The sequence below is a fragment of the Populus euphratica genome, unplaced genomic scaffold, assembly GCF_000495115.2.
Source record: "Populus euphratica unplaced genomic scaffold, PopEup_1.0 scaffold20.1, whole genome shotgun sequence".
Classification (NCBI taxonomy): Eukaryota; Viridiplantae; Streptophyta; class Magnoliopsida; order Malpighiales; family Salicaceae; genus Populus; species Populus euphratica.
The window spans coordinates 2,081,634-2,107,226 of NW_011499854.1; the positions used below are offsets into that span (position 1 = coordinate 2,081,634).

The 25,593-nt window shown below is 31.4% G+C and overlaps 2 protein-coding genes across 4 annotated transcripts; one reads left to right on the forward strand and one right to left on the reverse strand.

Moving 5' to 3' along the window:
- Positions 1 to 1,559: 1,559 nt before the first annotated feature.
- On the reverse strand, positions 1,560 to 3,077 carry LOC105122645 (36.4 kDa proline-rich protein-like). The gene is made up of 2 exons (XM_011021886.1): positions 2,422 to 3,077; positions 1,560 to 1,855 (listed from the first exon to the last, which is right to left on the reverse strand). The coding sequence occupies exon 1, from the start codon at positions 3,008 to 3,010 to the stop codon at positions 2,429 to 2,431; it is 582 nt and encodes a 193-aa protein (XP_011020188.1). The 5' UTR covers positions 3,011 to 3,077; the 3' UTR covers positions 1,560 to 1,855; positions 2,422 to 2,428.
- Positions 3,078 to 17,597: 14,520 nt separating this feature from the next.
- Positions 17,598 to 25,089, forward strand: LOC105122646 (uncharacterized). 3 transcript variants are annotated; one of them, XM_011021887.1, is made up of 8 exons: positions 17,598 to 18,989; positions 19,464 to 19,889; positions 20,009 to 20,331; positions 20,773 to 20,934; positions 21,023 to 21,937; positions 22,041 to 22,256; positions 23,404 to 23,664; positions 24,428 to 25,089. In XM_011021887.1, exons 1-8 carry the CDS (start codon positions 17,768 to 17,770, stop codon positions 24,674 to 24,676), a joined length of 3,774 nt encoding a protein of 1,257 aa, XP_011020189.1. In that variant the 5' UTR covers positions 17,598 to 17,767; the 3' UTR covers positions 24,677 to 25,089. The 3 variants fall into 3 exon arrangements, with proteins under 3 accessions (XP_011020189.1, XP_011020191.1, XP_011020192.1); XM_011021889.1 differs by lacking the exon at positions 20,773 to 20,934; XM_011021890.1 differs by lacking the exons at positions 23,404 to 23,664; positions 24,428 to 25,089 and adding an exon at positions 23,040 to 23,391.
- Positions 25,090 to 25,593: the final 504 nt, after the last annotated feature.

The following is a 25,593-nucleotide window of genomic DNA, read 5'->3' on the forward strand; positions in this document are numbered from 1 at the left end:
TTTTGAGTTATTGAAAGGTATAAATAAGTTTGTTTAGGTTTACATAGTGCAATCAAAACATTATTAAGAATAAAATTTTAAATGTAAAACACTATTGGCCTGACTTATTAGTGATCAAAGGTCGCTAAAATCTTGACAGAATAAATGATGTATTGTTTGCTATATTTTTCAAGAAACATCAGGCCCACCCCATAGAAAACAAAAAAAAATTAAACACGTTTATGTTGTCCTAACTTGTCTATTTGGGCTTTTTTTTGTTTATTTTTTTCTTTCAAATTTGATCCTTCATAATGATATTTTTATTGATTTTCCTTGCTCTTGTTTTTTATTGATTTTATACTTTAATATTTTATTAATTTCTAAAAAAGCAACGTTATTTATTTTAGTTTGATATTTGGAGGTTTATAGCAATTTCAAATAAACATTTCGATATTTAGTTAGTTCTAAATTTTACGAGCAACTATTTTTCTTATTATATAGTTAAATATAAATTATAAAAAAAGAATTGTTGAACCTAATTAAGTCCATGACCCGAGTCACAGATTTAACTAGTTAACTTTGGTTGGTTATGGATTGAGTTTTGTAATTTATTTTAATTTGCTTTTTACTGAGTTATTAAAATCTTAAACAAAAGTCCCAACAATGAGTTGATGCAAAATCTTAAATAAAAGTCCCAACATTGAGTTTATACTCGGTTTTACAAGCAACAATTTTTTTTTATCATATGATTAAATAAAAAATAATTTTAAAAGAAATTCAAATGTGGTAGAATTTATAACTTAGATCACGAATTTGACAAATTAGCTCACAAAACTCATATCAATCCAATACATTGTCATCTCAATTTTTTTTTAAGGATAATTACATGGAGGCTCCAATTATTTGGCCAGTTTTTCTCTTTTCATCTTCATAGTTTTTAGCTTATGTGATGGTAATTTTTACATTGTTTGCTTTATAATTTTAGATACATTATTATAAATATATTTTTAATCATATATTTAATCAAATATTTTTGTATATTTTTCACCACTTTAAAAACTCCCCCCTCACTTCAAGAACTTCACTATTCTAAAAGCTTACACACTATTATTAACACTACTTTTCATCTTAAATATGCATTAATTAGCATTTAATTACTGTGTTAGAGTAGAAAAAATATACATGACAGAGATAAAACTTGTTTAGTTGATGTAAACATAAAATAAATATATTTTTATTATAATTCTAGAATAAATTTTTGCACTTCAAACGTGTTTTCTATCTCAAATGCTAGCTATACTGAAGACTTTTCGTAGGCATGGAATTAGGAAACCATCCAATTTAAAATCTTATACCAAAAGAGCAGCTGTGTAAATTATGACTCCCTTTCAAGATATATATATATATATATTCTTGCCTGAACTTGCAAGTAAATCCTTGAGAAATTTTGAATAATAATAATCAGTCGGTCAGATTGTTGGGACCGGGATTTACATTCAGTAACTTAAGAGTTCAGCTTTTCACATGCCCAAATGTACTAAGGACAGAGAGGAAAAATGCACAAAACAAAACATGCACTATGTAACAAATCGAGAATCCAATAAGATTTTGAAATGAGAGAGAAACATATTCTTGATTGCTGCCTTGTCTAAGACAAACCACACATGCAACATTAATCTTTGACAACAACAATAATAATAATAAAAAAAACAATAAATGGTGTGCAATATGGCCAAACATAATTGATACCAATCAAGAAAATTAAAGAGAGGAGACATCAGAAACTGGAAAGAGAGCGAGAGAGTGAGAAAGGAAGAGGGATCAGGCTCGACATCCTTTCATGTCGAATCTATCATCCATGGATCAGCTAGGCAACCTGCACACATACATGAGAACATATGTATATCATGAGCCAGTAATTCCCTTCCTTGTATTTATACATAAAAACATTTTAAAAGCAAAAGAAAGAAAGATATATTTATATATATAATTTAGCATTGATAAGAGCAAACAAATAGTGAGGTATAGTCATGTTAATACAAGGATCGATGAGGTCCATCTTGTTAATTTTTGTTAATTAGACGACGAGCGAGCCTTTTGGCCCCGTTGCTTTTGTGAGTGTGTGCAAACAACCTTAGATAATAAAGATTAAATTGTTGGCGCTTAGCGATGCTAAGAATTAAATTAGTAATTCTAGTGAATATTTTAGAAATGATTTCAATGTTTTGGCCTCCAAAAATCCCTGCCATGGTCTCATCTTCGCAACACGTGAGCATTTAAAAGTCCATTCTCAAATTTTTTTTTAAAGATGCAACATCATGCAAACAACTGGATCAAGATATATATATATATATATATATATCAACTTAAGCAAACTATTAAATATTATGCAGGATAAGATTTTGGGATTTTAGCCAGGTAAAGTGAAGAACGTGTACTTAACTTGGATCTAGAGAGAGCAAGTGTAACCAGGAGGAGGTGTCTTCCCACAAGTAACAAGGAGTTGAAGAGCAAGCGGGACATAGATATTGAGGTTAAGAGCCTTGATTTTGAGAGTGGTGCACAAGCAGACTGCAGCTTCAAGTTCAACAAGTCCTTTAAGAACTGGGCAGCACTGGTTCACAACTGGATCACCAAGGCCAATGTGCACTAGCCCACCAAGAAGATCCACACAGGCACCAAGTTTTAGTGTATCAATAGGGCATGTATCCTTGGGTGATGGAGGTGGAGGGCATGGCTTTCCCTTTGGTGGCTTTGTAGTCACCGGAGGAACTGTGACGGGAGGGAGTGTAACAGGAGGGAGTGTAACTGGTGGCTTCACAATTGGAGGAACTGGAAGTGGTGGCAGAGTCACTGGTGGCTTCACAATTGGAGGAACTGGAAGTGGAGGGAGTGTAATAGGACCTTTAGGAGTCTTAGGGTGTTTGTTCTTTGGATGCTTGCCACAAGAACCACAGTCAAGAGTTGGGGCGGCTGAGGAAATGAGGAACATGCAAAGGAAGAGGAAGGCTGAAATCTTGGTAGAATCCATGTTTACACTCCCTTACTTTGTGTTAGAGAGAAAGAGAGAAATGCAATCAGAGTGGTAAAGTTTGTGGAGAGGAGTGTTGTTATATAGGAATAGTGATGGATGCTAGAAAACAAAAACCCTAGAAGCACAATCACGTGAACATGGGGCTTATGGCTAAAAAAGGCAGCTGCCAGATTTTGCTAGTTGGCACCTACCTTACAAATGCATGAATCCATTATGAATTTATATTCCCTGCTGCTTATTGGTTACTGGCTTTCAATTGCATGATTGTGGGATTTTATCATGGAAGCATAAAAAAATTTCCAGTTCCTCGCAAGTAGCTACTACCTAAGAAAGATTGAGATTCTGGTCAGTATTTAATTTGTTAATCAACCAATCACATTGTAAGATTTGGATTTTGTTTAGTAAATCTTATTGGAAGAATGGGAACTTAAATAATAATTGTTAGCCGTTAATGGGTCGATTACATTAATAAATAAGTAAAGACAAGCTTCGTTTGTGTATGTATTTGTCACAAGAAATTCCTTGAAGGTAATGTTAATGGTGATATCCAAATTTTTGGAGCAAGAACTTCTTATAATTGTGGGGAAAAACACTAATAAAGACTAGCTGGACCTAGATAATTTGGGTAGAAGGTTCCCGGACTATCTAAATTATAGGATTGTTTATTTTTAATTTTAAATAAGGACTTTTTCTATGCTAAGATGGAAAGAGATAACAAACACGTTCAAAATCATGTTCAAGCTTGAAGGATTTGTTTACTACTACTAACAAAGATGCAAGTCGGGGTAATTTTATTTATAATATAAATAGTTTAAGGTAAAATTGTTACGGTCGGAGCAAATTTAAGTTCCGTAAGATTTGTAAGGACAAACTTGAAGTGAGTTAAATTAAGAAAATGCTTAGGAAACCTCGAAGGGTTACATGGTGGTTATGAAAGTTTGCTCCGTCCTAAACACCAAGAAATTTTTATTAAATTCTTGAGGAGGCCAATGTTGGAGGCGCCGTATCTTTAAAATTGTTTAGAGAAAAACTTATCATTTGACTTGCATAAGTTGGTTCGAAAATACATGTACCGTTTAACCAAAAAGAACAAGAAAAAGAAAAATCTTGACACCCTTATTTCCTTGTTATTATTAAAAAAAGTTAAAAATTTAAGGATCAAATTAGAGAATTTTTAAATTCGGGGATGTCATAAAGTTCCCCAAAGTAGATGCTGCAGCGAAATATATATATCAAGATCATTACAGTTGTACGTAATCTAGATTGCTGTCATTTAACATCACGGGAAGGGTATCAACAAAGAAAGACAACGAGCACTAGATTTGTAATTCAAAGCTCAAGTAGGCAATTTTCATTCACCAATCTAAATCTCAATTATTTTACAAACAAGAGCTATGAAAATCAGAAAATAAAAAAAAGAATCCAGGCCTTTCTTATCAACAAAGAAAGAAAAATGCGATACTTAAACCCTATAGCTTGAATACTGTATTACCAGAAGTTAGATCATGATCATTAGAACAACTAGATGTTAGGTAAAATTATTTTCCTCCATTTTGATTTTTTCTATATTTTTTTAAGGTTGAATACCTATTTTTGATCATGTTTCCTAAATGTTTTATAGAAAAATAAGCATTAATTTGATTCCCTAAAATATTTAGGAATAATAGTACCAATAACATGCAAAACGTGAATGATAAAATTTCTTATATTAAACATCACTTAACTAGTGAAAGCCAAATGTTGGTTATAGGTCTCCTCAAAGATTCTAGAGATGTTTGATGAGATGGTGAGAATTCTTTCCAACAGTTTCACCACCTTAAAGTTAGCCTCATTAATGTCTGACCTGTTGCCAACAATAACTTCTATAACCCTCATCTCTTCATTAATCAAGACAAGAAAATTGAAGGGAGTTCGATCAAAAGTAGGGTTTGCAAAGTATTCTCACACTTAGCCCCTCAAGAATAACTTGAGTAAAAATCATTGAAGCCTCTACTAGTGAAGTTAGAAGTTGAGACAGAGAAAATGTTATCATTGAAGCCTTTACAATTAGGATTGGAACCCCAGGATCTATAAGGGTGGAGACTCTTGTCCTTTTAAAACAGGTCATAGTGCCTACAATCACTTCATAGGGATTTAAGTCTACTTGACCTTTAGTTAGAGGAGTATATATGACTACACCCAACTTTATTTTATATGGTAGTTCTGACTCTTGTTGTTGTTTCCTCAAGAACGAAAGTTTATTAATAATATGGGGTAATTCTCCATCACTTTTTCAGCCTACCTTCTACCATGACAAGAGACAGACTTTTTTTAGTAAACTTTCTTCTATAAATCTCGTTGAAGTTTCTCTCTTTTCTTTAGCTATTAGCCCTATATAAAAAAAAAAAGAAGTCAATAATAAAATGACAATAGAGCAATAGAAGAATAAGTAAGAGACTTACTTTACAAAACAACTTGATAATATACTTTAGCTATTCTATTGACTTTATACTCTATAAAATTCGAGACCAGCACAACATATATTTTCTTCTTTTTCAAGCTTAGACAAAGCTTGTAGTTTACATTATGGGAAGAAACCCTCCAGCAATGAGAATATTCCTAGATTTGTTGCATTCTATCTCTAGGGTTGATTGGCTTGTTATACTTCATTGTCATCCATCTCCCTTTTAATTTTTGACATGTATAGGCTTCCTACATAGAGTTCCTTTCATGGCTCATATTGGTCTATTAACGAAGGTGACAAACCAATGTATATCATTGTCATCATTAGTGTTAACAACTAAATGATAAAAACTTCTGAAAATATTAATCGAAGGCTCAATTCCAACGAGCCTACAAAACTTGTCAAAAATTGACAAAATGATCTACTCATTTGAATGTAGCTGGCTTAGACCCATCTAGTAGTATTTGAACATTTCCCTTATGAATCTTTAGAGAGGGAATGAATACCCAATCTCATACATGCAAAAGGGATTGTAATATCAAAATAACCTAAGAAAAAGTCCACAGTCTCCTAGTTGATATGCTCAGTTTGGTTAGGCATCTGAGTTGTGCAGTCCTCAACCTAAAAGCAAGAAATGAACTTTATATCCTCTATGTCTAAAGTGCTCGGAAACCAGGGTGTCATTTCCTTTATTCACGTGGCCTAAGCTAATGGACCCCTAACTCTTTTTCTAGCCTTGGGTTGGAACCTGAACTCCTTTTCAAAGGAAGTAACACCTCTTTTTTTAGAGATAAATCTAACTCCTAAGCTAGGGAGAATAAATTAGATTGTCAGAACCAAGAGATTAACCGATTATCCAAAATATATGTCTTCTACTCCTAAGCTACTTGAATTTTTTAGGATATTATCACTTTTAATTTTTTTTTCTTTTTTTCTATAATTGAGTGACTAAGATCTTAAGAAAATAAAAATCTATTGAAATTAACATATATATATATATATATATATTGGTTGTGATTCAAGCCAATAACATAGTATATATATAAATGAATATACTTATATTTATATGGTTGAGAACTAGATAAATAATTACATCCAGAGCTTTTTTTGGAGCAATTCTGTACGTATTTTGACAATATTTCCCTTACATTTACATGAATTAATTACTCATAATTTAATGTTTACCTACTTGCTATTGAAAGTGTATCAAACCTTATTATGATAATTTATTCTTAAAATATAGCATTAATATTCTTATTCCCCTTTATATATTTATGAGATCTAAATATGTTATTCAGTTAAATTAAATCATTCCCCATTTATCTAAAACATAAATAAATAAAAATTTTCTCCTCGTTGATCATTTAGTTCTATTATTTTAGTGGTTAAGGTATTTTTTATCAACCTTTATTAGAAGTGACAAGTATTATTCCATCTGAATTGCAAATTACACCAAAGCATGCAACAAATTTGATTTTTTTTTTATGGTTATTTTTTATTCTATTTATAACTTTAGTATTTTAAGAATACATGTCAAATTTTTAAACATGTATGCCATGTATGTTTCCATAAATCATGTTTGTTGATTTCTGTTTCTTCTTTCTTTTAACCTTTTGTAATAGGAATAGTGTAAAAAAAGAAAAAGAAGAAAAAGAAGAAGAAGAAAAAGCTAAAACCCGATTAAAATTCCTAAAAACCAAACCATAATTTTTTTCTTAATTAAGAACTAAAAGCAATCCTTAATTTGGTTTTGGTTTGGTTAAACCAACTTGAAATTTTCTAAAATTAATTAAAACCCAAAAGAATAATTCAAGTGGGCTCGGTTTTGGTTTCAATTAATTTGATTAAATATAAAAAGGATAAAAAAGGAAAAAAGTGAAACTTGACAAACATTCTTAGGAGATTCAAGAGATTCACGAGGAGTGTGTATAACATTGTGTGTTTTGAAAATAATTTTAAAAAATTTAAAATTTTTATTTTTATTTTTTGTTTTAAATTAATATAATTTTATATTTTCAGATCATTTTGATGTTTTGATGTCAAAAATAATTTTTAAAAAATAAAAAAAATATTATTTTAATATGTTTTGAAATGAAAAATACTTTGAAAAGCAACCGCTACACTACTAGAAAACTGATAAATACAAATAGAAATACCGAGTGAATTACAGTGTAAAAAAAATAAAACAAAACAAAAAAAATGATAACATGTCATTTTTACCAACAAAATTACCAATGGAATTTATTCCGTCGGTAACAATTGTCGTTAAATTCGTTAGTAAACTATGAAGACTGTTCATCATGTTAATTACAAAGGGACTTTTCTGTCAGTATTTTCTAGAGAGCTCCAGAACTGTTCATTTTCCAATTGCACTATAAATTGTTGTTCTTTACAAATAAAATCACTGACAAATTTAATATTCGTTAGTGTTATTTGGCGGTTTTCTAAAAAAAATCAATTAATTTAAAATTTTTATTTAAATATTATAGACAGAATCACCGACAGATTGAAGAATCATTGATCATTGTTGGCGGTTTCTAAAAATCTTTTATGAAATTAAAAATTTAAATTAAATATTATAAATGAAATTATTGATGGAATAATTAAAAAATATTAATATTTAATTCTTCGTTGATAAAACTAACACTAACGCGTCCCAATAAAAAAACTAAATTCTTTTATTTCATAAGAGATAGACTTATTTCTTATTCTTTTTCTTCTACTTCTTCTTATTCTTTTTCACTATATATAAAAAACATCAATATTTATTTTTTTTCTCTTTTCTTCTCTTCTCTCCTCATCTCATTTTCTTCTCCTTCATGTTAGGGTATGTTTTCTTCTTCTTCTTTCTTCTTTTATTCCCTTTTATTTTAATTAATATACTTTACAAAAAAATTTCTCTCTCCTTAGCTTCACTTTCAACTACATTAAGGTAAGATTTTTCTTTTTTCTTCTTTTTTCATTATTTTTTCACTAGATTTGTTTTTTTATTTTTAATTGTTTTTGTTCTTAATAATTGTATAAATGTTGTTGCGAGATTTTTTTTTCATGTGATATCAATTTTTAGTTGATTTATTTATAGGATTTTTAAATTTTTAGTAATTGAAACTTTATTTTTTCATATGAATTTTTTTAGTTGAATTTATTTTTTTCTTTTTTATTTATTTGAGTTGATTTTCTTATTCTTTTTTCCAAGCAATTTGAGTATCTAGTGTTGGTTTATGTTAATATTTGAGTATCTAGTGTTGATTTATGTTAATTTAATTATTTTATAATTTTATAAAATAGATTTTTTAAAATGTTTTTAAATAATTCCAATGATATTTTTAGAGGGATATACCGATGGAATGAAGCGGATAATTTTTTTACACATCTGTTTTGTTAGTAAATTCATTGGTAATAATATATTTTTATTACCAACGAATTTACCAAAAAACAAAAAATTACCGATGAAAAATTCACATACAGAGCATTTCTATCAGTGATTTCATTGGTGAATTAATTATTAATAGAATATGAATCTTACGTTGACAGAAAAATTTTGTCGTTAAAATTGTTAAATGTTGTAGTGCTACCACGAATAGACAGTGTTTGACATTGTGTTTCAGAAGCGTTTTTAAAAAAATTTAAAATTTTTTATTTTATTTTTTACTTTAAATTAATATATTTTTTATATTTTTATATCATTTTAATGAGTTAATATCAAAAATAATTTTTAAAAAATAAAAAGATATTATATAAAAAATATTTTAAAAAACAAATGTTATTACATTCCTAAATATTTTTATTTTTAAAATTTTTTTAAGTCCAAACCTAGAAATCAACACCTAAGTCCTTTTATATTAATTTTTGTAAAATATACCAGGGTATATTCTTAGCTTTAGCATCGCAATTCCCAAGACTAAATCATTTCTAATCAGTTCTTCACAAACTCAGTTCACGAGAAATATCTTTCTCCGATTAATTATGGAAAGTCCACAGCTTGCTTTTGTCTATTATCCATTGAGATATGAAATTGATGCATGATAACTTAGACGAAGCCAATTTCTTTCTCCAATTATGCAGCATATTTGTATCTGTATGATATATATAGAATCAATAATTCAAGAAGTGCGTATACCCCAGAATCAATTGTTAGTAGATGCGTGAGGAAACAATACAGCAAGGCAAGCATGTGCCATGTGGTAAGATGATCAGTAAAGATCATGAACACAATGAAAAAGAAGGTTGCATACACATGCAAGAGAGAGAGAGAGAGAGAGAGATGGGGGGAGGGGGCATGGTTTGTCATGAACAATGGTCTCCCGTGAATGATTGGTTATGGTTATCTTTGAGAGGCTGGATTCTTTTGTAATCTTGTGGATCCGTGTTTCGACTTTGTCTCACTTTGATGTGATTGGTCCCTCCCCCCCCACTGCAATTTCTGATGCCATTACCATATCATTGTACTTCTCTTTGAAGTTTGAAGGGCTAAATTCAATTACAGCTAACAATTACAAAGGAAAAGAAAAAAAAAGGAAAAAGAACAAATTAACCCCACTTGGTGCTGTTGCCAGTGCTGTAATTAGGGCATGTGTGATCCTGTATCACTGTCGACTAGTCTATCAGTAATTATAAGGGAGACACACTTGCAGAAAGCACAACGTCTTTTTGGCTTTGATTTTTGGAGGGATTTCTTTCTATCACCGTAACATGGCTAAACTTAAGAACCAGTGGCTATATATATACATCTCCATTGGAGTATCAATGAGCCCTTTTGAGCTCACAACAGCCTTTCGATCAACACGAGAAATAAAGGTTCCATCTACCATGGCATGGATCCTAGTCTCACTGCAAACTAATTTGGAAATACTACCTACCAATCAAACAAGTGCATAAAAGAAGAAACATGTATCTGACATGGCTGAGGTTTGATTGAGAGAGGTTAGACATAAAAGAAGAAACCTGTATATGACATACCAAACTTTTTTTTTGATAAAAAAAATATATTCCCTTTAAAAAAACTTGAGCTAATAAAAAAAATTGATTAATTCAGATTAATCTGTTAAATTCATGATTCAGATTATAAAATTAAAATAGTTTGATATAAAAAAATAAAAAAATTACAAAAATTATTTAAAAATAAATAATATTGAATAATAAAATTAAAAAAAATAATATTAACTTGTATTAATTTTTAAAACTGATAACCCAGGTTAGTTTGATTTTTTTTTAGAGCCACATTTTTTTCAAAACAATTCTTTTTATTTTTTGAATTTTAGAAAAGACCACAATAAAATATTTTTAAAATGACCTGGCTATGTGTTTAATTTTATAAAAAACAGAAGAGTTAAAGGGGGTTTTAATTTGGATTATCTCAGCTTGCCGCCTAACCTAAAATAAAATCCCTTCCAATGAATCACACCTTCTTTTATGGGCTTCTTGGGGAAGATGAAGGACTGGGGAAGATGAAGGACTAGAAGAAGGGGAAGGCAGGCAATTTATCGAGATAAATTTTTCCACAACACAAGCAGACATTACTCACCAACTTTTAACCACACCAAAAATCCAGCACATAAACCAGGCACAGAACCTATTTATTAGACTTTTGTCTTGTGTGATATCTCCATGCAACAGTAATGATGGCTGCAAGACCAAATGGCTCACATTTGCTCTTGGAAACAAATGGCTCACAGTAGATGCATACAATGATCTGTGTGCCCATGAGATATATGGGTTATGATCTGGTGGTTGTGGTTTAATCGTTTAGGATCAAATGGAAGATAAAGTACATCCCTAGCTTGTTTGATGTCAAGAAGAGAATCCAAGCAAGATAAAAATTTCAGTTCATGAACAAACGAACCATTTGGTTGAACGTGGAGAAAGGGACTTTATTCTTATCCTCATCTGTGAAATCTTTTTTTTACCAGGCTATGGCTTATCTTGAAAAGCTTACCTAGTGGTTAAGAACGTCTGGTTGAATTTTACAGTAACACCTAGAGAAACTGTTTCCTTGAATGTATTAGATTGATGTGAGATATGAGAAGCGTTTTCTAAATCATTGATAAGCAAAATGATTCTAAGATCTCTATAATTTTTTTCCCCTCGAAAGAAATTTAAGTTGATGTTTGTCAAAGGAAAAAATACTTTCATTGTATAGTTTAAACTATGCAGGCTGATTGTGCTATTCTGCTGGCAAATATATTTTTTTAAAGAAAAAATATTTAAATATTATTAACATGTTTTAGAAAAATATAAAAATTACATGACTCAAGTCATATACTACCCAACTTGATCCAATAACATGGTTTAATTTAATTATATAATACAAACAAAAAACTACATTAGGAAATGGATCAAATTACAAAAAAAAGTTGTTATAATAACATGTAAAAAAAACGCTTGTTAAAAAACAAATTGAATTTTGTTTCGTCAATAACAAGCATTAATTAAATGACAAAATATTTCTTCAATAAAATGCGATTTTTATATGTAGGCATGATGAACAAATAATCAAGACTAATTTCAAATCAACACAACGTTTAAAGATTGAAGAAAAAAACAATTAAAGGATCAAAATAGAGAAGAAATCTCAAAAAAAAAAATTACAGTGATTCTTCTCAGAGGGCACAACGAGTTATTGAGCCCTTTTAGTTATATATATATATATATATATATATATATATATATATATATATATATATATAATCATCTTTAACTAATTTAAAATGTATTTCATTTATATTCAAACCAAAACTATAAAATCAAGAAAGAATTGTATCTCATTATCTAAGGGTATTAATTAAATCCAGCCTCATGAAGCTCAAACTATAACTATACACAGTTTAAAAAAATATTTTTTTTTCTTGACTTGGTATCCATAGGGCACAAGGTAGAAGAATGTTTGCCTCCTTATTCTACCTTCTTAATTAAATAATATATACACAATATTTCTTATTATTTATTATAAATTAAAATTTTATTTAAAAAATATTTTTTAGATTTATCCCGTACTTATAAAGGATGAAAGTAGCTAGTAAGATGACATTTATAAAGTTATAATTACAGGGTTTAGAAGTTGTCATATAATATTATAGTCTCTAGAAAACTTATTGGTTTACAAGAATCTAGATAAATAGACTATTTGAGTTAAGGAAAGATATATCACTCTCAGTGCATCTTACCTATAGTAAGCCGCATTGATGATTGATTGTTAATCTATGACACATTTTTATTTGTTGGTCTCATCTATAATTCAAAGCAAATCTCCCTTCATGAAAAAGTCTTTACTTTATCAAATTAAATCTTAACCATTTTAAGACACTAATTTTAGTATCACATTTATTTTTTATTTTTTATTTTTAATACTTAAGGGTATACTTTATAGTGTAATTTTATACTCTCAAATATTAAGGTTTACATCTAAATCCTAACACGCCGAATAACAAATTAATTTTTGTGGGATAATCATAAATCGGTTACGATATCCATTTTGCATCTTTAAAACATGATAAAAATATAATTTTATCCTTTTAAACAAATATGCAAGAAAAACCTTTAGGATTTGGCTATGTGCACGAAAACAAAGCATTTTTTCAATTTTTTAAATGAGGTATTTTTTTTTGGATTTTTTGAAATTTCAGAGAAAAATAAAATATTTTTAATAATGGGTTTGTATCTTACAGTGTAAGTCTACGGCATGACATTAAGCAAAATTATTGAAGAAAAATACACTACGGATCTATAAATAATTTCAAAATAATCATTGAAGTTTTTATATTTTTTTGGCTTTTTATTAAAATAAAGAAAAATTTAAAACTAAATGAAAGACATTTTAGTGTGTTTAACAAATATGCCATTAGTCTAATTTAAGGTTGGGCTTGTTAGGCCCAGGCCTAATTTGGTTGGGTTGGGCCGATTAAAGGCTCAACAATTTCTTTTTCTTTTTTTTACAAAAAGGGCTAAGTTAAGGGTCCAGCCTATACAACTTAGTCAGTGGCCCAATCTTGTGACTAAATTGTGTAGGAAACCACAATGAATTTTAATTCACGTTTTGTATATTTACATAGAAAAAAAAGGTGAGGAAGATAAGAGAATACAATTACCTGATTTGGACGTACTTCTTGACTACAGTTGCTAGGAGGTCCAGAGTGATGATGGTGAGGATGCTAGTAGAAGAGCTGGCAATTGGCGATGTTGTTAGATAGATAGTTGGTGCCGCTATTACTAGTATGGAGAAGAAACTGGTGTCATTAGAAAAATAAGAAGTTGTAGTTGGTGGAAGGAGGTTGATTCTCACAGTAAAGAGAAGGAAAATATTGTGGCAATGATTGAGATGAGTGTTCATGTTGGTCTACGAAGAAGGAGAAAAATGGTTGGTTGGGAAGCTAAAAAAAGATGTGAAAAGTCTAATTTTTGGCTTACTTTCTCTTTAGATTTCTCCTCTATTATGCACAAAATTCACCTATATTTATAAAGGATAAAAAGTGAAAAGTTCATCTGATGTTTATTTAGAATAAATCTTAGTACTTGATTTAGATAAGAAGAATCCCAATCGTTGTCTAAGAAGTCAACATCATAAGCTGCAAAATTTGGTTTCAAATGCTGATGGATTAGGCTATTTTAAGTAGAGTTACAATAGTTATAGAGATGACCAGCCGACAAGAATCATGTTGGGGTGTAGTATGATGTCGGACCATGAGAGTGATGTCTTTTTTGTCTTGTTTAGTCGAGAGACGAGTGATTAAATGCTTTTAAAAAGTAGTCATCTGAGCAACCTTTTGGATATAAAAGTTTGAAGATAATAAATAATGGTCATATGACATGTCAACTAACACCCTCTTTTATTGTGTTGGTCAAAATAGTATCATTTTATACCAAAACAAATTATTTTTGTCAAAATGCACCATTTCATTTAAATGAAACGGCATTGTTTTAACACCCTTAGGGTTTTAATTAGCAATTTGATTAAAACTTAATTAAGTCCTTTGTATTTTGATTTTTTTTAATTGCATCCCTAATTAACTTCAAACTTTTAATTTTATGTAATTTTACCCTCACCAAACTTAAATATCAACCTTGAAGTTTAGCGCCTTTTATTTCGATAATTAGATTTGGATTTATACAAATTGATCATCAATTGACAATTTAACTTTCAATTTACTTCAATTTCACTAAAGTTTTCAACCAAATTGAGTCCTCAAAATTTAATGTCTTTTTTAAAAATATTTTGGTTTTTTCAACCAAATTAAGTTTGATCCTCAATATTTAATGTCTTTTTTAAAAATATTTTGGTTGTGAATTTCTTTAATTTGACCCTTAATTGACTATAAACTTTGATTTTCTTATAATTTTATGCCTGATTTCAATTAATGACATTGTAAAAATTAAGTTTGATCCTCTAAAATTATAATTTTCTCGATTAAGCTCAAATTGAGCTTCCAAACTTAATTTTCAAAAATTAATTCTCTAATAAAATTAATTTGACCAATTAAAAGTATAATTAAATTCTCGCACCTAATATATCCTTTAATTTGATCCAAATTAATTCTTAAACAGAATTAAACCTTTAATTTGATCTATGATTAAATAAAATTGATCTATTAAAAATATAATTAAGTCTCTAAACTTAATTTTTATGCAGATTCATCTAATAATTATTTAATTTGACCTTTAATCTATATTTTTTCTTCAGTCTTAGATACAATAAGGTACAATTAGACTCTTGATTTTATCCAAAACTCTAGCTTGATTTCTTTATACATTTAAAACCCTTTTCAATTTGATTCTGCCAAGTTACCTGTCTTTTAGTTATTATTATTTTTATTATTTTTAAAAGAAAATGGGTAAATTTGAGGGAAACCCAAGAAATGAGTTATAACACTATATGTGGAAAAAAAAAAGAGTTTTTGCATTTTTCATGTCATAATTAGATATCATGTCAATATGGACAACCTTAATATGGACAATAGCACTTAAACTTGGTTTTATATCATTAATTAGATATCATGTCAATAAGTGAATAGATTTGATAATTCTCTCTAAAACCTACTAAAAATTTAAAATAATAGTTAGTGTGTGTATGTATATATTAATTATATATGCTCTAGTGTGCCTTAGTGTGCAACGTTGATAGCTTTCATAAGAAAAACCTTCTTTTACATTTCCAATTATAGTTTTTTTTCCTTTATCAAAGTAAACCATAAGATAATTCATTCTTTAAATTTTTTAATATTAGATATTAGTATTTATGTGTTGGTTAAAATCACAAGTGTATGAATCGTCATAAGTAATAAAGTAAAAACATATAGTATCTTCCTACGAGGATTTGCAAAAATTGTCCATAAATACCAAATTTATTAAATTCATCTCTATTTGATGATTCAATTATAAAAATTTGTGAAACTAAAAAAAATAAAACAAACAAGCATATAATCAAAAACAGTTTTGAAATCAAGTTTAATGGATCCTAGGATTTTTAACTTCATCATAACTAATTCTATGCAAATTTTTCAATTGATTTAATCTTATTAAAATTTCTTTATTATTGTTGATAATCACATTTTACTAGTTTAATCACTAATCTCTCCTAAGTATCAACAAATTATTTTAACATGCAAACTTCCTGCATATCTGTGAAAATTTTAAACTCGTCAAAATTTATTAGGAACAATAAAACCATTAAGGATTATACAAGATTCATAGATATCTCTATCCTATAGATTCCTCATAGTATTTAAAAAAATGTCTAAGTCAATTATCACTTCTTAATTTCAAACTAAATCCCAAATCATATAGACATTGATTAAACGTATACAAACATTAAGTTTAAAATGAAATACTTAACAAATACTGAATTAATTCAATCAAAGAAATACTTACTTAATCATAATTAGACTACATAAAAAATATGAGAATAAAAAAACTATTACGTATCTAAATTAAAAAAAAAAACTTGATACAATGAACATCACTTAAGAGTATAAAGAATTAGAGAGTTGGATATCTTGAAGAGGTTGTTGTCCTTGGCTTTTTTTCTTTTCAATTATGATTGCTTCGGCTCCTATATATCACCTCCTCTCTCTTGTGGTGTTTTTAGGGTATTAAAAATATCATTTAGTTGCTTTCTAAAGGGGTTTTTATAGTATGACTTTATCTTTAAAAAAAAAAGGAAATAATATTTTATTGTCACAAATTCTAACTTTTTTTTTCTTGATATTGTATGCCAATTTCAAGGTGAAAAATATATGAGCTGAGACTTCTTTATTTTTAAAACAATTGTTAAAAAAAAAATTTCAACAAAATTGATTTTGTAATTTTTGAAAATCTAAAATTCGTTATATGGACAAAAAACTGAGACAATGTCTAACTTGCAGGGATTCTAGGTTTGACTCATAGAAAAAACATGAAATGGAGTTGTATAACTCCTATTATAAATAAAAACCCAGCTAGTGCTCAAAATTATTTAGGACAGACAAACAAGTGTTTGAACTCTAAGCTTAACCTATTATTAAATCTAAAGAAAATAAATATTTTAAAAGATATTTAAAACTCTAGATAACTCACTAAAAATCAAATAAAATTCTCTAAAATGAAACACAAATGACTAAAAATACATATGTGCTATGTATTTCCCAATCATCATGCCATCATTTAACTTACATGGCAAATTAATAAACATTTACTTAAATATTGTATTATGCGAATTAGTTACAATCTAAATAGAATTAAATATGAGACATTCAATAATAATATAACTCGAATAAATTGAGACCCTTAAAATGAATTATCCTAATTTTATTATGTTGATGCTAATAATTGGGTTATCCTAAATTTATCTAGAAAAAATTATCTTTTTATACATTTAAATAAATCTGATCCCCTCATAAAGCCTAAGGTTGTAATGTAATGTGTGTGTGTATATAATTTTCAGATATGTTATTTTTTTATTTCTCATCTTTGTTATTATATTTTATTTTTTAAAACGGTAATTAAATAATACCAAACATTATTGTTTTACAGGGTGCTGTACCTTCTTCTCCACGCTTCATAAGTTTTTTTTTTTTGCTTACAACCCAATTAATCCTGAACCACGTGGCATCTCCCTGGTCAGAAATGTGGCAGGATCTTGTGGGTCCCACAAATCCACACAAATTTCCCTCCCATTCTCAGCTCCTCTCCACTCTGCCTCTCTCAGAAACACAGCCAAGAATCAGAACCACTCAGAAACAAAAGCCTTCTCTCTCTTAAAAAAAAAAAAAAAAGCACGCACAAAATTCACTAAACCCATTAACAAAAAAAAGAGTCTTTTTTAGTGTTTTTTAATTAAAAAAATGAAAAACCGCAGAGTAAAAACCCTTAAAACCAGAACCCCTAAACCCATTTCGTCTCCATTATTGGATACCCCACCGGCGGCGGTGACTGTGGACTGTAGTGAGGACTTTCACTCCGTTTGCAAATGGGTTATCCCAGATTTCAGGAGAATAAAGTCCAGGTCTTTATATAGCAGATATTTTCAAGTTAGTGGCTATGACTTTCGTTTTTTAATGTACCCAAAAGGGGATTCTTTATCAGTACCTGGACATATCTCTCTTTACTTACAAGTTAATGACCCTTGTAGTTCTAATTGTGATTGTTATGCATGTTACAAGATTGTCATTGTTAATGTCGTGGATGAGACTAAGTCTTTGTCTAAGGAGAGTGTTTATAGGTTTTCCAAGAACAGGAAATGTATTGGTTGGTGTGAATTTGCGGTTTCTAATACAATTTTAGATGCTAATTCAGGGTTTTTAAAAGATGGGGTTTTAACTATTAGCGGTGAAATTCGGGTTTTGGATGAGAAAATGGAGTTTTCGAGTGATTGTAGTGAGGGAATGTCTTATGCTTTGACTGGGAAGGTTACTTGGAGTATAAGAAATTATGGTTTGTTGAAGCAAATGGTGAAGACTCAGAAGATAATTAGTTCGGCTTTTCGAGTATGGGAGGCTTATCTTGGGGTTAATTTGTCGAAAAGCATGGTTAATGGGGCTGAGAATTTGTCATTGTTCTTGGAGATTAAGGATGTAGAGAAGAATCCTGTGATTGATAGGAGTTGTTGGTGTCTTTTTCGAATATCAGTGTTGAGTCAAAAGCCAGGGGTTAGTCATGTAAGTAGGGAATATTATGGGAGGTTTGGGGCAGGAGGTGATACGAGTCTTGGTTGGACTGAGTTTATGAAAATCTCTGATTTTTTTGATGAAGGATATGTAGTGGATGATAATGTGTTGATTAGTGTATCCTTTAATGCTATTCAGGAGTCAAGTTTTTCCTTCAGGATTGAAGGCGTTTCTAGTGGTAAGTGCAAGGGGATGATTAATTGTGGCTACTTGGGTGGTAAGAGCAAGTATGGTCTGGTAAAAAGATGTGATGATTACACAGGAAAAATCATTTGGAAGATTGAGAATTTCTCAAGGTTGAAGGATATTTTAAAGAAAAAGAAGATGAAAGGTCTGTGTGTGAAGAGCAGGAGGTTTCGGATTGGGAATATGGAAGTCCGCATTTTAGTTTATCCTAGAGGTAATTGTGAACCCCATTTATATTGTTTTGTTTAGGGTCTTACATTATGTTCACTTTTTATATTAGGAGCATGCATTATCAATTGGGCTGAACTCTGATGTAGAGTGGCTTCTAACACAGAAAGAAGGAAGTGTGCTTGAATTCCATGATAATAGTTATTTGAAAAGGCTTGAAATTATTCTATACAACTCTGTGACAGTTTGCAAAATTCCAGTTTCTGCATGATTTGCAAATACATGAACGTGATTCATGTACAATGTAAAATCATAGTTGAAAATCTTATTTGGCATTTCTTTTAAGAAAATATTACATAATAGCCAAGTCATTTACTGAAAAAGAATGGCTATGCTGCTGTTCAGTGCAAGTAATAAAACAATGGATGTAGATGGAGTTGATTTTTATAACAGTCACTGATATGTTGAGATTAAAAGCATAAAACTGATGTGACTATTTGGTAATTCCTGATGGCACCAGGTCAATCTCAGAAACCAATCCACCTTTCAACGTTTCTTGAAGTTTTGGATCCAGGAAACAGTTCTGGTGATTGGAGTTATTTTATTGTCTATCAGTTGGCAGTTATGAATGGGAAGATGATAGAGAAGTCTGTTGTGAAACAATCTGCAGAACGATGCTCCAATGCTACAAAAAACCATGGCTGGTCTGAATTCATGACCCTTAGTAGTCTTTTTGACCAGGACTCTGGGTTTATTGGTCATGAAACTGCTGTCTTTACAGCAGAGGTTCACATATTGAAGGAGACATTCATAACAACAGAGTCGAGTGACAATGCTTGTTCAGTTACATGGAAGATGGAAAATTTTTTATCCTTCAAGGAAATAATGCTAAGCCGAAGAATATTAAGCAGATTTTTTGAAGTTGGTGGCTGTAAACTTCAAATTGGTGAGTTGGTGTATTAAACAAATTATACAAGATTTTCAAGTTAATATCATATAAGTGGGGATCCTCTTGTCCTTAATTATTCTTACCCTGTTATTATTATTATCATTATTATTTTGCAGGGATCTATCAATCCTCGGCAAATATATGTGCATACTTGGGGAGTGATCCATTGATTGACAATTTTTGGGTCAATTATAGGATTACTATAGTTAATCAAAATGACCCTGTTAAAAGTTTGTGCAAGGAGTCTTCCCTATGCACAAAGGCATATTTCAATGCCGATCTTCAATTGATGAAAGTATCAGATATGCTGGACACAGATGCTGGATTTGTTGTTGGTGAGACTGTTACTTTGGTTTGTGAAATCCTTGATTGCTGTCCATGGTTAGAGTTTTTTGAACCTGAGACTGGTGACATGGAAGCAGAATCAAGTGACTGCCAGGTTTGTTTATTCTCCAATTTCTGTTTGTGAAACTTTCTTGGGATTCAATTAGCCAACACAAGGCAGTGATTTATTGATTACATATGATGTGGTATTTCTTGTCCCTGTCTGATTCTGAAAAGTAAAAGACAGACTATATTCTGTCAAAGCAAGTTAGTTGTTATTGCTAGAAGTCAGTTGCCTAGGAATTGGCACAATTGTCCTACAAAATTTTAATAACCAATATTGTTCTGACTTCAGATTATACTGTCCTTGAACATCTTAGGCAAAATTCTTTCCTTCATAAGGTCTTGGTTGCCTTCAAAATTGCAGTAAAATGATAAGGAATGAATGGGATCCATTCCGATAAAGCAAATAATACAATAGCAAATGAGCGTAACTGTTATGACTTTCCTGCTGCACTTTTTTTTCCCCTCAAAGTAAACTATCTTGATATTTCAGTTCCTCTCTGCTGTCTGTCAAATGGACATCAACAATGAAGAGTGTAAAAAAACATTTTCTGAAGTTTCTGGAGTTTTGGGGAGCACACCTTATGAAGCTCTGCAATCTGTTATTCACTTGTTATTTAAATCTGCATCTCAGTGCCAGTGTATTCCTCGAGCAGTATGCATCTCAACTTGATCAAATCGTATTATATCTGTGCTGTCTTTCTTTCTTTCTTTTGACTTGTTTTATGATTGGTTGCTTGCAGGTCAATGTTGTTCGTGCAAGGCTAGAACTTTTAGGAGCTGAGATATCACCCGATCTGTTGGATCTCCTGGGCAGCACTATGAATAGTCAGCATGAGATTGCTGAAGCAATGTTGAGAGAAATTGATAGTGTCTTTTCACTTGATGAAAAATGCAAACTGCTGGATGTGACTCCATGTCCATTATCTAAAGAAGTGCCCTATTTAGATAGTGGAACCAGACTTGCAGCCAACAGTTCACATAGGGAAGAGGAATCACGTAGTCATGTGCATCATCATTTTTCTGATATCTTTATCTTGATTGATATGTTGTCTATACCTTCCCTCACCATTGAAGCTTCTGGGGCTTTTGAGAGAGGTGTTGCTCATGGATACATTGACAACCAAGTAGTGGCCTTGGTCTTGGAAAAACATGCTCAAAGATTTAGTGCAAATTCAACAGCCAGGGAGAAAAATGCAGAGTCTTTGTTTTCTGAAGAATTTTTCACCTCAGTTCTTGCTCTTGCGGAAATATTGTCCCTCTCTATAAACTCTCAAGTTCATAATTTTGTGAAAATGTTTTATGTTACACTATTTGAAGTGTTTTCTGGTGAGCGTTATCACACAAGGATGCTGAGAGGGCTAGTTGACCTTGCCACAAGCCCTGTGGAGAATTCTTTGGAGATGAATCTGGATATGTTGATCTTCTTGGTTCACAGGGAACATGGATTTGCTAGACCAGTTCTAAAAATGGTGGGGGATGCTGCTAAGCATGACAACGCTGATCATTCTGCCATCAGGCATCATCTGTGTTGTTTAGAGGAGAAAATTATTCATATTGGTGAAGAAAAGCGAGCTGAACTTTCAAATATGTCTAGTGAGAAGGCTACTTTGTTAGAAAGGCTGACTGAAACTGAGGCTGCTCTCCTTCATTATGAGGTATTTGATCCCTTGTCTCTGCTTATCTGCCTTGTCAAATGCCACCACATGCACCTGGTTTTGGTGAGCATATGAGATTTAATGTTTTATATAAAATTGGCAGTCTGAAATGGAGCTTGAAAGGGACCGCTTTACTTGTGAAAAGGCAGAACTCTGTGCACATATACAAGATATTGAGACTCAACTTGAACAGTTGTGCTGCAAGCATAAGAATCATGTTGCAAAGCACTGCATGGAGAAAAGGGATTACCAAGATCATCTTCATCATGTGGAAACACAGTTGTCACATCTAAAGTCCTTAAAACACCAGGAATTGAAGGTATGAGTGTCTAGAATATATCCAACTCAGATTTTAAATTGCTACATCCAAGAAAACATGAAAAGATGATTATTTAGCTGAAAGTTGCTATGTTAGTTTCCTTTTGGCTGTCTGAATCATGGATCACTGTGTTTAATATGATTAAATAAGAGAACTCTGAGATAGTTTCTTAGGCTTTTGTAATTAAATTTCACAATATTTACTGCCTAAATGTGGCTAGAGAAAGTGTCTTGTTTGGTCGCATTTGCAAGTTTTTTTTTTTAAGCTTATGAATCTGGTAGTAAAGCTTCTTTCTCTTAGTTGATAGGTGATTTGGCATCATTAAAATATGAGGTGTTTATTGGTAGAGATTCATTGGTTCCATGATTAAGGGATCAGTTGGATCCCTTAGTTTGCTTGAGAGGTTTAGGAATGGAGAGTGGAATGGTTTCATAAGCTTTGGCAGTAAAATTCTGGAGGCAATAATTTGTCTATCATTGTTTGATTGATGGATAGATGGAGTGATAATGTTAAATAATTTTTTTAGACAAGCTATGATCTGTAAACATGTGAGAAACCGTATTCTGCTACCCCTTGAAGTTGGTATACCTTTGTGCTTTGTGCTGATTGCTATTCTACATTAATGGCAGAATCATTGGTTGTTAACTGCCATCAGATGGTGGTAAAATGGTCTAATGATTTTGATATTGGTTACATAGTGTTAGAAGTGTTTCATCTACCACTTCATAAAGTTTGTATTCTTGACACTTAATTGAAATATGTTGTTCTCTGTGTGACTTTTAGAGATTTTTGTTCTGTCTACCGACATCTTCCCAACAACATAAATTCTGGAACTGGTTGCAATTTCTGTCCTGAAATTTCCTATACATTATCGTTTGTAGTTAATAGAAGGATGAAGCAACATCTATTCAGCAGAATTTATCGTAATTGCCCCCTTTTGACCATCTCCTACCTTCATCAGCACCCATCCCTTGCCCTTGAGGTGGATGACTCCCACCCAACAAGGCTACAAATTTATGTAATGAATTGCTGGCTATCCTTTCTCTGTAATCAGGATGGTCTTTAGTGATGTGCTCGATTACTGTGCCCTTAACTTATGGAAAGTTCCTGAGGTTTAAATACTGATTTTAATATGTGTGTGATGTAGAAACTACTTAAAGAGAAAGAAGTTGTTGCTGAAAGATTGAGACATGCAGAAGCCAATCTGGAAGTTTCTTGTAGAAAACTGAAAAAATATGCTTCAAAAGTTATGATTCAAGAGGAGGAACACCAGGCACAATTGGATGAGATTTGGCAGTTGAAACAAAAAGTTGAACAAATTGAAATAGTGAAACAGGACAAGGAAGAGGAGGTTGCTCATTATAGAGCATGCACTTACGATTTGGAAGCAAAATTGAATGACTGCCAGGTTTGTTTCCTTACCAATTCTATTCATGGAACTTTCTTGGGGTTCAATTAGCCAACTGAAGCAGTGGCGTATGGTGTACGTATGCTGAGGTGTCTTTTTCCTGTTCTAGCAGTCAAAAGTAGAAGACAGATAATTATGTCATAGCAAATAGCAAGTTAGTTTTTATGCTAGAATTCAATCTCCTAGGACTGGACAAATCTTTCTGACAAGGTTTTGAAGAACCACCCTTTGTTCTGTCTATATTGTCCTTGGGATGTGTATATTTCGGAAGAGACATCCTTAGAAATGTTTTTTGGAAAATTTCTTTGCCTTCATAAGTTCTTGTTTTTCCTACTGGGACATTTCTCAAGTTTTGCTCTTCTGATTAATAATATCTGGTATAATTAGATTTTGTCTGATTTGCTGCATATAATACACCAAGAATGCTCTCAATGGTTGTGATTGGTGAATCAATAGATGCGAATATATTAATTTTTGAATTGGGTTTTCTTTACATATGGAACTTCTTATGTGGGTTTTGAAATTTAGGAGACCAAATTCAACTTCTTAGGCTCGAGCTTTTGGACAAGCAAACTATACTTTTTAGTATGTGAAGTTCATTTATTATGGTAAAGAACATAGATCTTAATGGTAAAGAACAATGACTGCCTCTCATGCATCTACAGATGGTGCGCCGGCAAGTACATCTAAATAATGTTGGTCTCATGGCTTTGAACTGCTTTCTTGTATGTTTATGCTATCAACTGAACAATCCCCCCTGCAGAAACATATCCGATTTCTTGAAAATGCACATCAGGAGGAGATGGAACAGCATGCTCCTCTATATGGTGTTGGCTTGGAATCTCTCTCAATGGAATCATTGGATAATTTGTTGCGCATTCATGAAGATGGGATAAAAAACATCCATGCCCTTCAACATCAACTAAGAAATCAGAGTGGCGATCTTGTCTCAAGTGCAAATCCTCTTCAACTCAGACAGTTTGCAACCTACAGCACAATATCCTATTGCTGATGGGCATTCCATTTTTGTCATCCCTAATGGCGTTCACATGCACAAGAATAGGCCTAACACTGCTACTACAGCATCCCGGTTTATCATAGGAGTTAACTTTTGACTGGAGATCATTCTTAACTGTATATTTCAGATAGGAATCTTAACTGCTTCTCATGGATGGGGCTTCTTTAATCTGGCTGGCCTTTTTTCAACAGTCAAGCTCAGCAGTTATTCACTAATGAGGTCCTCTTTACCTAGTTATTTTGTATAGTTATCTACTATGGAACTTGGAACCTCAGAATGTTAGTTGACAACATGATTATTAGATTGTATGAAGGAGACATAAATGCTTTTATTACTCTTTCACGTAGGTGTTTAAATGTGCTTGCCAGTGTGACCGCTGGTTGAAACCACATCTTGCTGTGGTTTTTTTATTCCTCTTGTTTGCCATTTCTTCTTCTGGTTGCTTTGAACAGCTGTCGCATTTTTTATAGTTGCTGTCTGGACAAGGATAAGGAAATCAAGCAAACGATGGTTCCATCTTTTCATCAGAACTTTCCTCTTGACAGCAGCAGTCATATGCGACCTTTTATTTTCTCAATAGCTGTGGTGCGGTTGGACTTGCCCATGCAGCAGTAGTTTCGGTTGAAATGGACATTGCTTCCGCTATTGGTAGGCTTACTTGACTAGGAAATCAACAAGATAGACTGAGATCTGGACATAACCTACGCACTGCTCGTGTGAGGGCAAACGCAATCTCTTTCTTTTTCTTCAGTTTTCACATTATGATTCCTAGTCGTTCCTTTTGAGTATGTTTTCGTTGGTCCAAGTGTTTTCCATGGTAGTCATATAAGATCGGCTCAGCTTGTAGGCCCAATTGCTTTATAGACGGAATAAAAAACTCGGAATTTTGAACAAGAGATCCTCCATGACCC

Coding starts and splice junctions, on each gene's coding strand:
- LOC105122646 (XM_011021887.1), top strand. CDS start 17,768: ATGAAAAACCGCAGAGTAAAAACCCTTAAAACCAGAACCCCTAAACCC. Junction 21,938..22,040: donor CTGCTCTCCTTCATTATGAG/GTATTTGATCCC, acceptor TAAAATTGGCAG/TCTGAAATGGAGCTTGAAAG. Junction 22,257..23,403: donor TAAAACACCAGGAATTGAAG/GTATGAGTGTCT, acceptor TGTGTGATGTAG/AAACTACTTAAAGAGAAAGA.
- LOC105122645 (XM_011021886.1), bottom strand. CDS start 3,010: ATGGATTCTACCAAGATTTCAGCCTTCCTCTTCCTTTGCATGTTCCTC.